The sequence below is a fragment of the Condylura cristata genome, unplaced genomic scaffold (genome assembly GCF_000260355.1).
Source record: "Condylura cristata isolate star-nosed mole 26May11 unplaced genomic scaffold, ConCri1.0 scaffold00036, whole genome shotgun sequence".
NCBI lineage: Eukaryota > Metazoa > Chordata > Mammalia > Eulipotyphla > Talpidae > Condylura > Condylura cristata.
In genome coordinates, this window is record NW_004567137.1 from 10,649,610 (window position 1) to 10,662,459 (window position 12,850).

The window sequence follows — 12,850 nt, forward strand, 5'->3', positions numbered from 1 at the left end:
GGAGTAGGGAATGGGATCAAAAACGGGGGGTGGGGGGATGGGGAGGGAAGTACACGGGATTATTGTGATGGCACACGGGTGACTTGGTGATGGGAAACCCGCAGGGATTACAATTGAGATGGGGAAAAAAATGTAGAAAATGATGTAAAAATAAACTGTTATAAAAAAAAAAAAAAAGAGGAAGGGAGGGAAATGCATGGGACTAGGGTGGTGGCACAGGGGTGATCTGGTGATGGGAAGCCTGCGGGGATTACAATCGAGATGGAAAAAAAAAATGTGCAAAATGATATAAAAATAAACTTTGTAATAAAAAAAAAAGAGGAACACAAATAATCTTTTATCTCCTTTTATTTTCACCGTGTTTAAAAAAGCCTTAATAGGGTCCTCTGAGGTGGCGCAGCAGGTTAAAGCACAGCACTAAGAAGCTAAAGCCACTTCAGCATGAGTTCAATCTCCACCCGTCCCAGAGGTGACCCACATGGCATTGCAGACCTCTCCTGACCCACCTGCTGCTCCTCTCAGCAGTGTACTTTGTCAGTCAGCCTGTTCTGCTCCCTACTTTGTCTCTGGTGAATCCTCTCACCACCCCTACACCCCAGTTCTGTATACAAAAATAATCTTAAAAAAAATAAAAAGCCTTAATAATGGCACTTTAAACACATGCAAAAGAAGGGGAAAGTATATATAAATTCTACCTATCCTGCTCAGCAACTATCAATATATGTCCACTCACTTTTTCAGCAACTATCAATATATGTCCACTCACTTTTTCCCAACCCAGCTGGTAATTTTGGAGTAAAAACTTAATGCTATAGCATTTCATTATATATGTGTCTCCATGAAAGTTAAATACTTTTTAAAAAACATAATCACATTGTGATTAACACACACACATGCACACAGAACGCATGTCAGTGTTAAAATCTCTAATTGCTTCTATTTCTTAAATGTTTTCATTTTGTTTTTCTTTTACAGTTTGTTTAAATCAAATCCAAAAAAAAATTATTGAAAGTGGAAGATACGTTCTATAGCAAATAAATGCTTCTTTCCTTTCTGTTTCAATATTTTTTAAGAAACATGGATATTCATAGGTCATTTCCCATAGTCTTGTTTTGCTAATTACATCCAATGATATCACCCCCCCCAAGTTATTCTCCTCTGAATTTCCTATAAATTACCTGATAAACCTAGATGCTTGATCATATTTAGATTTGGGGGGCAAATTCCTTCACAGATGGTCATACATACTTTAATCAAGAGGCAGCATGTCTGACTATCTCTGCTTCTGTCAGCAGCCACTGATCATTCCTGTCTTAAATCAGCTACTTCATTGAGGGCTGCAAGTTGGTGATATTCTTTATTTCCTCCTTTTTTTTTTTTAACTGAAATTATTCTCTAGAGAGAACTACCTCTTCATCAAGTATTAAATTACACAGAGGTACAGCTCATGGAAGAAAAAGAAGATAAATGTCTAATTTGTTTCTCTATTTTTAGATTTTCAAACTAACGAGTTGAACTTCAACATCTTCCAAAATCTCATAGGCTTTAAAAAATGTTACTAGTAATTCATGGACTTAAATTTTTCAATGAACTTCAGTACACTATAATTACTAATCCCAAATTTTTCCATATTTGAGCTGTGAGATCTTCTTCACGTTGACTCGTCAGTCCATCAGATAAGATGCCATTTTCCCTGCTTTCTGGTATATTCTTTGGTGTCCTTCTTTGAACTTTTCTCCAAAGAACTACAACACTCATAGGCTACCACACTGGTAATGGGATGTTACTACTTATTCTATCATGGTCTCTAGGTCTTACAGTGCACAAAGCTAGAAAAGGTACACAGAGCACCTCTCCTTCTAGCTGACATACATTATGGACCATACTAAACCCTAGTCAAATCCTGTCCTACAGGATTTCTAACTGACCTTATCAAATCTCCAATCTTTTTCTACTGCTTCCCATTTTAATGACAGTGAATTGTTTTTTCTTTTGCACATTTGCTTTATCTCAAAGAACACACTCTGTAGCCTGAGACTAACTAAGCAATTGTATTGTTGAAAACAATAAGAGTCCTTTTGCAGATATGTCATATGATCTATGTCATATGATCTATGGGGATGAACACTAAAATTTTTATGTTTTAAAGTCACTTGGTATAGTTCCTTTAAGTCTGATAATGCCAGTAATTTTATATACAGCTGGGTACATTTCACCATTTAATCTTTATACTTTGAGATATTTTCCAAATTTAACTTTTCAAATCATATAGTTTTATGTATCTATGTTACATGTACAAAACCATATCTACTTATATTCCTATATTCTATCCTATTGCCTTTACTAAAATTATCCTTCCATTTTTAAATAAAGGAAAATATTAAAAATGTATCCATACATACACATGTTTATACATTTATGAATTTCCTCTCCTTCTTATATATGTAGAGTAATATATTAGGCTCACTTATTTTACCTGCTTTCTTCACATAAAATAACCCCCTTCTTTTTTTTAGTTCCATAGTATTCCACTGTGTGATAAACTACGTGTATTTCACTAGTTGTCATATTGATGGGCATCTGTGTTTTTTCTTTGACAAATAAGTTCTTTTAAAAAAACTGTATATTTATTTATTTATGCATATATATTTATGCATATAGAACTATAGGTGCAGGGGCGGTGAAAGGATTCACCAGAGACAGAACAAGCAGAGCAGAACAGGCAGACTGAGGAAGCACACTGCTGAAGGGAGCAAGAAGGTGGGTCAGGAGAAGTCTGCTGCGCCATGTGGGTCACCTCAGTGTGGGGGACAGAACTCGCACGGAAGCATCTGTGGATGGCTTACAGTGGAGCATCCTAACCTGCTGTGCCACCAGGGAGGGCCTGACAAACAGGTTGTAAAAAATAGTTTGATTCATTCCACTTTGCATTTTTTTCTCCTGGATTATCTTTAACATTAGGAACACTTCTAAATTGCTAAAAGTACAGTTGCTAATTCAAAGGTAAATCTACAGATAATTTTGCTATATATTGCCAAATTCTGTTCTACAAGTGGATATGTGTTGTATTCCTACCAAAAATGTCTGAGAATGTCTGTCTTTTTATCATCTCTCCAAAATGAGGCAATTTCAAACATTTTGATATTTGTACCTCACTGAAGTTTTAATTGACATTTCTGTTATTATCAGAAAACCTGAACATCTTTTTATTGCTGTAGAGCAATCTGTATTATTTTCAGTGACCTACCTGTGCATATATCTAGTCTATTTTTCTGTGGAGTTGAGGACCATTTCTTTCCATGTTTGAAAGGTCTTTACATATATGGAATCTATAATAAAATTTGCCAATATTTCCCCAACAGTCATATATTTCTTGACTTTGCTTCTTGCATTATTTATGCTCATATATTTTTTTTTTATTTTGGGGGGAGTTTTATGTTTATAATGAAATTTATTAGTCTCCTTTATTTCTCTTAGACTTGAATGCTGGAGGAAAAGTTTTCTTATCCCCAGATTATAAAGGAATTCACATATGCTTCTTTTGGAACACACATTTTTTCTTCTTCTTTTCTTTTTTTCAACCTTTATACCTTTGTCACATTTGGAAATTTAATTAGGATAGGTTTTAAGAGTGAACTCAATTTTACTTTTTTCCATAGGGCTATATTCAACCTCATTTATTAAAGTCTATACTGTTCCCACTAGCTTGAGATGGCACCTTCACTGTATCTTGCCATTTTCATTTCTGGAGTTTCTATTCTGCTATATTATCAATATACTTCCCTGACCTTAATTTCTAATATACTATCTCTACTACTTACCTAAACAATCACTACTAATAACAAAGTAATGAATTGCAACTTTAAAACTTAAGCTCATCCACTGGTGTAACTCATTTTCATTACACACCTGGAATGTAGGTAGGAAGAAAATGACTGAAATGGATCCAGAACCCAGGCCTTGTATTTCTGAGTCTAGAGCTCATTCAGGACACCAACCACTGAGCAGTAAATGCAGAAAGCAATATCCACAGAAGCCCTACCACTGTTTCTCAGAGTTTCTAGTATGTAGATCACAGCTAAGTAATACACGCCCCTTGGAAGTCTGTGGAATGGGTTCAATAAACAAAAAGTATCTGAGAGTGTCTCTGACTACACCACACAGCAAAAATGAGGAAAATGTAAAATATGAACTTTTATTGAAAGAACATTTTTGCATTTTCTAGAGTGTGTATTTATCAAATAATTTTGAGGTTTTGTGACTATATATATATATATATATATGTATGTATGTATATATATATACACATATACAAGACATATGCATACATATAAAAGGCATATATATACATATACACACATATATGATTCAAATTGTCTAAATAGTAATTCATTTACTTCCCAGTCTCTTATTTAAAGATACATTTATCTGAATAAAGAAATACTATCCTTCAAGAAATGAAGAGTATATAATCAACTGTTTTGCTGCCAGCCTGTGTAGTGCACATGTTACAATATGATAAGGTTACTCTTCTTTGGACATTTACAAGAAAGATTTTTATTAGCTGCTAGTAAAATTATAATAGAAATGCCCATCAATGGTTTATTTTATACAGTACTCTATAAAATGAACATTTTGGAGTTGTTTTGTTTTGTTTTCTATTCCAAGTTACAAGATCACCTAAGTATGATGAAGTAAAATTCTGTCTTTCTTCTATCAAAGTATATAATCCTTATTTTGTCTCCTTCCTCTCTGATGACTAAATTGGAAATTCCTTGAAGCTATAATTCAAAGCCATAGGTGACCTTAAAGAAATGATTTTTTATACGCTACCTTTTATTTTAAGGTAACTTTTCAAATGTGGACCATGCATTCCATTATGTTTAGCTGTCAAGCACGGTCTTCATTTGCATTTCTTCCCACTGCTATAATTTTGAGAACTGGCAGGTGACCAAAGAAGAAAAAATGTGCATCTACCATCTAGAGTGCAATGTAGGCTTTTTTTATTATAATTAAGTAGCATAGATATTCATGATTAGATCAAGGTCAGAGGAGCAGAACATCAGAGCCAAGGACTTAAAGGAACAAAGAATAGAAAAATTGCTTTCTAAAAGTTTTTTTTTAATAGTAATAGCTACAATCTTTAAGTTTTGCAATAAAACATTTAAAATAGCTCATCTGTTTTATTTTAAAGTGTGCACGCCTGGTGTGTTTGCCATGCACATTTAAGCTGGAGCTTGAAGTCTCCGTTGCATTTTCATTTCAGTTTTTTTCAACCTCCTATTTCTGCCCCTGGTGTAGAAAAGCTATTTGAGAATTATAATGACAATGGATTTGTTTAAGGCTATACATGATGCCCAAAATTATCTGTACAAAAGGCCTGAGCCTTCTATGAAATCTAATGTGTTCCAAGGAGGTGGTGTGCTATTTAGATGTGGATGCTTTCAACAGTACCTCCTATCGCCTAACATTCAGTGATAACTCTGGTTCCATGAGCACATGGCAACTCCCCTGGGACACACAGTTCTCAATACTGTTCCACCGCTTGTCCTCTTTAAGTAGCTCCGTGACCCCCCCCACCCCCCAGTGCCGTTGCTCCATTTAGGCTTGTTACTTCTTTGCGTTCCTTCCTTGACTTACAGCCCATCTAGCACAAGGTCCACACTCTCTCTTCTCCTCAAGTAAGTCTCCCTATCTGAGCCCTGTGATTCATTCCAAGTCTCTAGTCTTCTCACTCCCTTTCCTCAAATATTTTCTAATCAAGTGACTTTTAATAACCAACTACTACTCAGCTACACCCCAAGCTTTCAAATTCCTATTGACTTTTCTCCTCACCTTTGTGTGTGTGTGTGTGTTTTTCCTTTAAGATGGGATTTCATTTCCTTTAGGCATGAGGCTTAATTATTATCCCCAGCTGAATAAGTCAAAGGGATTTTGAAAATGAAGTCCTTTGGATTTATACCCAAAAGGGGGATTGTTGGATCAGATAATAGTTCTGTTTTTAAAATTTTGAAGAAACTCCATCTTGTTTTCCTTAGTGGTTACAGCACTTTATATCCCTACCAACTGAATGTCCATTTTCAGTTTTTTAAGGCAGGCCCAGACTACTTTATAGCAATGGATATACCAGTTTACATTCACAACACAATTTAGTAGTGTTCTTCTTTCTCCACAGCCTCTCCAGCAATTTTTAATATATATTTTTAATATATATTTTTAATATACTCATTCTCACAGGTGTGAGATATCTCATTGTGGTTTTGACTTACATCTCTGTCTTCCTCATTGAAAATATTAAAAATGAAGACGAACATTTCCCCGTATATCTGCTGGCTTTCTGTATATTCTTTTTGTCTCTCAGATATGTTACCCATTTTTTAAATCAAGCTCTTTTTTTGTTGTTAAATTGAATAAGTTTTTTTTTTTTTTGCATAATTTGGACATTAATCCCATGCCAGTAGTATGAGGTGTGGATCTCTTCTCCCATTTGGTAGGATGTCATTTTAATCTGCTAATATTTTCTTTCTCTGTGTAAAAGCTTTTAATTTGTTCTTATCCCCCATAATATCAGGGTCAAGTCTTTAAACATATGTCTCACTGATGACATCAAGCATTTTACCTATTTTTTTTTACACATTTTGTTGTTGTAGGTCTTATATCTAAGTTCTTAATCTACTTGAATTTACTTTTATGTATGGAGTTAGACTAACTAAATTTCATTCTCTTACATATGTCTGTCTAGTTTTCCAATACCATTTATTAAAGACAATTTGTTAACTTGTCCACAGAGCTGAGAAGTTAAGCCTTCCTATTTAGCCTAGACTCACTCAAATTTAGTCTCTGGACTGTTCATCAAGACATTCTCTATTCTCATCTTAAACTTTAAGCAAGCTATTGAAATTATAGATAGGAAAGTCCGTAATAGAATGATTCTTCCTGCTATACTAAAGAGATATCCCCTCTACTTTCCTAAGGTACACAAACCTTGGTACGCACAGGTGCATTGTCCCCTGGGCCTTCCCAGCCCTTGGCCTTTCATCTTTGTTTGGCAATAGTGACTATAGATATGAGCCCAACTCCTGGCAGCAATTATCCTGACATACTTCCACTTGACCTAAACACTCTTCACAAAGGCCATCAAAGAGTCACTGCTGCAATCACTCTTGGTCATTACCAATTTGGGCTGGATTTGATTCAATGACTTAGAGGTGAAAGGCTCCATATTCAATTACCAGGCCCCCAGCTTCCTCAATTAATCAAAGGCTGACATAATAGGTCTTCTACAGCTCTTAAGGAAAAGACCAGATCAAATCAATATAACCACTCTATAACTATAAAAAAGAAATATTAATAAATATTCCTTATTTAAATTAAAAAATAAAAACAGTGCCCCATGGCATTGAGATGAATTTGGTTGGAATGTATTTCATCTAGAATTACATTACAGGAAACCTGAACATAATAAAAATGGCAATAAAACTACATTTGAGTTCCAATAACTCTTTGAAGAAACTAAAAAATGTTCACATATGTTGTACCAAAGATACTGCAACTATTGTAGATGTCTAGGTAATTCATGGAGGAATTTTTATGGTCAAAGAAGGCACTATGAAAAGTGGTGATAATCATGATTGCACAGCTGAACAGCTAACTTGATGGGGGTCTCTAATCTGTCATTGTATCAGAAAGCCTTAATGGAATCAAAGAAAAGGTGGAATCTGAACAATCACAAAGGAAGCACCAATGAGGTTGCATATCACTAGGATGTGTGACTGCTCACATCTGAAGAGACAGAATGCTCCTGATGCTAAAACAAAGCCATATAAACCCAGAGGAAACTACCGGAAAAGTCAAAATCCAACTAATCCAAGTTGAACTTTAAGTGACACTATCAAAATGTAAAAAGTCATTTGAGGAGTTCAAAGTTTAACCTTACATCTGAAACTCAAGGATAAAGTCAAAACAGAGAATAAATTTCCCTTCATCTCCATGTCATAATAAGAAACCTCCCTCTACCTGACAAGTAAAGTGAGGATTATTTATATAACAATTTATATTAAAAAATAATACTGGTTCTCGGTGTTAAGCTGTAAAAGAAAGGAAGTTCAGGTTACTTCATTAATGAGTTAAAGTTACTGACACTGAGAGATTCTGAAGTCTTTTACTTTGGTGTTTTATTTTATCACCTTTCTTCCCTTTTTAATATGTTCCCATTGATCTTACCTTTTACATTTTTCACATCAGCTGTCAGGCACCACCTTGGGCTGGTCACCAGGATGTCAGAGTCTTTGTCAGAAGCTTGCTCCTTTGAATTCAAGCCCTTGGGTTCTGAAACCTTCTCAGTCACTTGACTGCCCTTCATCCTCGCGTTTGCCATCTTCCTGATTGACATCCTGGAAAATGTTGAAGAACACTTCCTTTACTAATACATAATATCTCCCATTATGTTTAGGCTACTCCCTCCTGACAACGTTTGGGGTGTTTGTTAATGCACTAAAAACAAGCTGTCTGCGATATTGCCCTCTGGGTGGAGATGTGACAAGCTGGCTGGACCATGCGAAAGCCAAAAATGGAGGCAGCTACAGTGAGATCCATGTGGAAGACACAAAGTTTTTCATCACTCTTTTCCCCCTCTTTGTTTCTCAGCTCCTTTACAGAATGTGTATTGTACAGGTAAGGAAGAGGAATGTATACTTTTCCAACAACGATGAAATGATCCATGTTAACATTATAAGTAAACATTTCTTTTCACTCCAGTGAGCAATTTCCATACACTTCGTAAGGCAGTTATTCTACCAAATATTATAGGTTCTACTTTCAAAAGCTAAGCAGGTTCAGGAAGAGGCATACTAAAGGAGAATCTGGGTTTGCATTTTCCCCTAGAGAACTATGAAACCTTGTCAGTAGCTACACGCAGTACTTCTGAGAGCATCATCATAAAGAATAAGAACGACCATAAAATTTATGAAATCAATGGGCAATTACAAAGCTTCCCAATAGTCAAAGGTTGTGCCTTCCCCCAGAAAACTTTTAAAAAATGGTCCTACCAAGTAGTTAAACTGACTAATTTGAGTACCACCTCCACTGTACTCTTAAGTATAAATACTAATGAGCAAGTATGTCTCTCCCCACCCACTCATCGTTCCTTGGTGAGTCAGCCCTGATGTTGTACAGAAATCCGAAGAAAAACACTAACTTCCAAGTACTTTTTATAAATATAGATTATTTTTTTAAAATTTAATGTGATAATGGTAAAAAAAAAAAGCTAACACTACGTATAGATAAGTTAAAATGATTATCAACGTCATTGAAGAAATTAAGACTATCTTTTTTTTTCTAACCCCCAACTTGGAAGTTAGAAGGCTAATGAGTGAGTCACAGCAGAAATTACAGACCAACAGAGCTAACAAGAAACTTAGAGGTTACCTTACTCAACTACTTCATTTCTTAAAAGGAAACTAAGGCTCAGAAAAATAAGTGATTGTGCAGTAGGTAGGTAAGTCACAGTTAATAGTGAAAAGAAAGGCAAAATCTACCTTTAAATCAGGAATTAAACTAGTTTTTCTGAATAAATTCATCTCCCTACCCCTTTTTATATGTTTTGCATGCTAAGAAGAGTTTACCTTTTTATATCGTTGAAGAAAACTAGAAGAAAAATATTTTGTGGCCTATGAGATTATATGAAATTCAAAATCCAGTGCATACAATGCAGCTTACTTGCAGCAGCCATTTTCACTGTGGCACTACATTTGCTGGCGCATGAAAACAGCAGTCACGAGGTTGCAACAGTATCCATCCATTTGTAGAAATATTTATTAGCTAGTCTTTACAGAAAAGTCTGCTGACCCTTGCTCCAAATACTGCATGAAAGCAGAACAAATCTAGCAGTTTCAACCTCTCTCTTCACTCTACAATAGTAGCTGGCACACACACACACACACACACACACACACACAAAACCCACATAAATATTTCCCATCTAAATGATTATGAATATCTTAAAGTATCTTAGCATGGAAAAACTAATAATGAGTACAAAAAGAGTCGGTAGTCTATAGCTGTCCTCAGACCTCTGTGCCAAGAGCACAAATGAGTGATTCTTTTTCTTCATGAGTGACTCCTGATATTTCTTTTGACTAAGTTTGAGCCTCCTCTGAAAAATTTCACATTTTTAACTTGACATGAATTACCATCTATTTGGATAAACTAAAAATTAAGCATCTCACTAAATCTAGATACAAAAAACAACTAATACGTGTTGCAAAGAACAACTAATACTGGTTTATTGCAAAGAACAACAACATCTCCATGTACTATAGCTTCTTAAAGATGACTTTATAGTATCTGATTTAATCCCCAAAGGAAGCCTACATGGATGATGTATTATCCTGAATTTGAGATTCAGAGACATTAAGTAACTTGTAATTTGCTTGTCGTCATTCTATTGGCAGAGGGCAGAAAAGTCCACCCCAACTAAAGGTTGGTACTAACATCTACACCTTACTCTCTCCTGCATCTGGGTTAAAAACCCCTAACACAGACCTTTGAGTGTCTAAAAATATATAGAGGATCATGTTATACCAAACTTTTTAAAAATATACATGGTCAGAACATATTTCTCAAGGGAGGCAGAGGAAATTCCTCTTGGGGCAGGCTGGAATTAGGTTTTTGCCTCCATGAAATAATTACTAAGGCAGTCAAAGTACCAAGAATAAAACATCCCATGATTTCATATTTTAAGTCTAGTATCCATTATTGACCTTCATTTCCTAGACACACATTTAAAATATGTTGATGTTAAGGCTGATGATGTTGTCATTTGACATGACTGCCTATTCAGAGGTGAAAATGAATCTCTATTGACAGCAATTACTTCTGAATACTCAAAGGCTTGTATGAAATAAAAGTATTTAAAATTTTAAAAGGGGATCATTTCAGAACTTGAGGCAGAAGCAGAAATGATTTCAAGCTTTCAAGACACTGCAGCCTTTTCTTAGATTAGGCAATATATTAATATTGCTTCACTAAAGATTAATAGTACATTTGCCACATTATTAAGTTAACAGGTTTCTGTGTCTGTGATTCATGCCGATAATAACTTTATTCCTATTAACAATAATTCTCATTTAAAATCAGTAACAGAAACTTCCAAGTTGGGCTGGGAGCCATTCAGTCTTAAAGTGCTTCTGCAGCCAGCACTTAAAAAAAAAAATCATTCATTTTCCTGATTGGGGGATACATACTAAACAATTTTATTGAACGAGGGCAGAACTAGTGTTCTCTTCACTAGCCATCAGAACCACACCCAAGCAGTCTTTGCTTACAATCCTAAGGGTCAAATGAAAGGCTAGAAAACAGATTGTCATCAGGACATATTTCATACAGATAGAAATCATGTCCATGAAAATATGGTCCATTCCTGGATTTAGGCAGTTAACCCAGAAATTTCATTTTCCAATTGGTGGGCTTGTTAACAGCTGTATGGACTTGTGACTGATTACCCTTATATTCTCTCAAATTGTACAATTGATAATAGATTAGGAGTTAGTGAAGGTTTCAAACAAGAAGTTATCATCTGGTTGTTGAGCATGGTTGTTCTCCCAGGCTGGTGTTAATGGAGGAATCCTAACGTAGGGCATGCATTGTACAAAAAGAAAAAAAAGAGCTTGAAGAATCCATTCCTCAAAGACAAGATTCAGGTTGATTTTCTCTACAGACTACTCAGTGGCACTGTGTGGCTCAGGAATGCAACAGAGAGCAGGTGCTCCTCAGGAGAGGGTTCACCATGTGGTGATCACAGCAAAGGTCCTAACCTAGGAGAGGGAGGAGCCCCAGTTCTGAGGTTACTGCCTGACCCGTACAGGGTTTGGAAAAAAGAAGTATGTACAAGTCAGGGCTTGGTTTTAGTGAATGTTGGGGTTACTTGAGATATGAAGAAATTCTAATACTCTAAGGAGGGTTTGGGGAGGAGAGAGGACTTAACGTTTATGATATCTTCTTTATTATGTGCAAACTTTCCACGTAGTTCCCTTTGTAATCCACTAGTGCCATAGATCATTTAAAAGGAGCCTTGTACACACAAGTATGCTTTTCACCCTTTGTTCCCTTCATTTTACTTGGCTTTTTGTTCCTCGTGTTACTTTAGGAACAACTCAGCAACCCACAAGGACAAGCTACAAGAAGTAATGTTTCTGTGCTTTCTCTCTCTCAAAAAAAAAAATCCTTTCTGTATATTTTGCCACCAAATCAGATGCTATTTTCAGGATATTCTAGCCCAAAACTTTTCTTCATCAGGGTGAAAACAAGTATCTTTAAGACTGTCCACAGGGTTTTACTAGTCATAGAAGGAATCTATTTGCTTATGTTCAGAACTGAACTTACTTGGTGACTTTATGTGTCACCTAAGCACAAAATTGGAGGAACAACTAGGAAGACTAGTTGGCCAAAGATTCTTCCACAAAAAATCAGTAGTACTGGCCACAAAGTTTCTGTGGTCCCTGGGCCACTTATAATCGAGACCTTAAAGACATTGGAGAACAGCCCACTCAGCTGCCATGGGGTAAGTGCAAGGGGCAAGGAGGCTGTTGGAGGATTCTTTACCAAAGGCAAGCCACTGTCTTAATGCAGGACTATTTTCCCCTCAAATAGATTCCTTCAGGATATTATCTGCAGACCATGAATTCCAACCTGAATTTGGATGGATTACTCCTGCCCATTGCAGGAATGAACATCACCAGCATCCTCCCACTATTAATTCTGACTCCGTGTATGGAGGTTTTCAGCACCTGCCTGTTGCCCTCTACAAGAGATGGACCTTTTCTGTCAGTATGCATTAGTAAGTACAGCTTAC

At 35.9% G+C, this 12,850-nt stretch overlaps 1 protein-coding gene across 1 annotated transcript in view; it reads left to right on the top strand.

Annotated features, from left to right (window-relative positions):
- SLC15A5 (solute carrier family 15, member 5) overlaps window positions 1-12,850 on the top strand; it is a 77,715-nt gene that overhangs the window by 19,727 nt on the left and 45,138 nt on the right. The window contains exons 4-5 of the mRNA XM_004693243.1: window positions 8,453-8,673; window positions 12,649-12,835. Of these exons, the coding sequence (XP_004693300.1) occupies window positions 8,453-8,673; window positions 12,649-12,835 (408 nt within the window). The remainder of the gene's footprint in view (window positions 1-8,452; window positions 8,674-12,648; window positions 12,836-12,850) is intronic.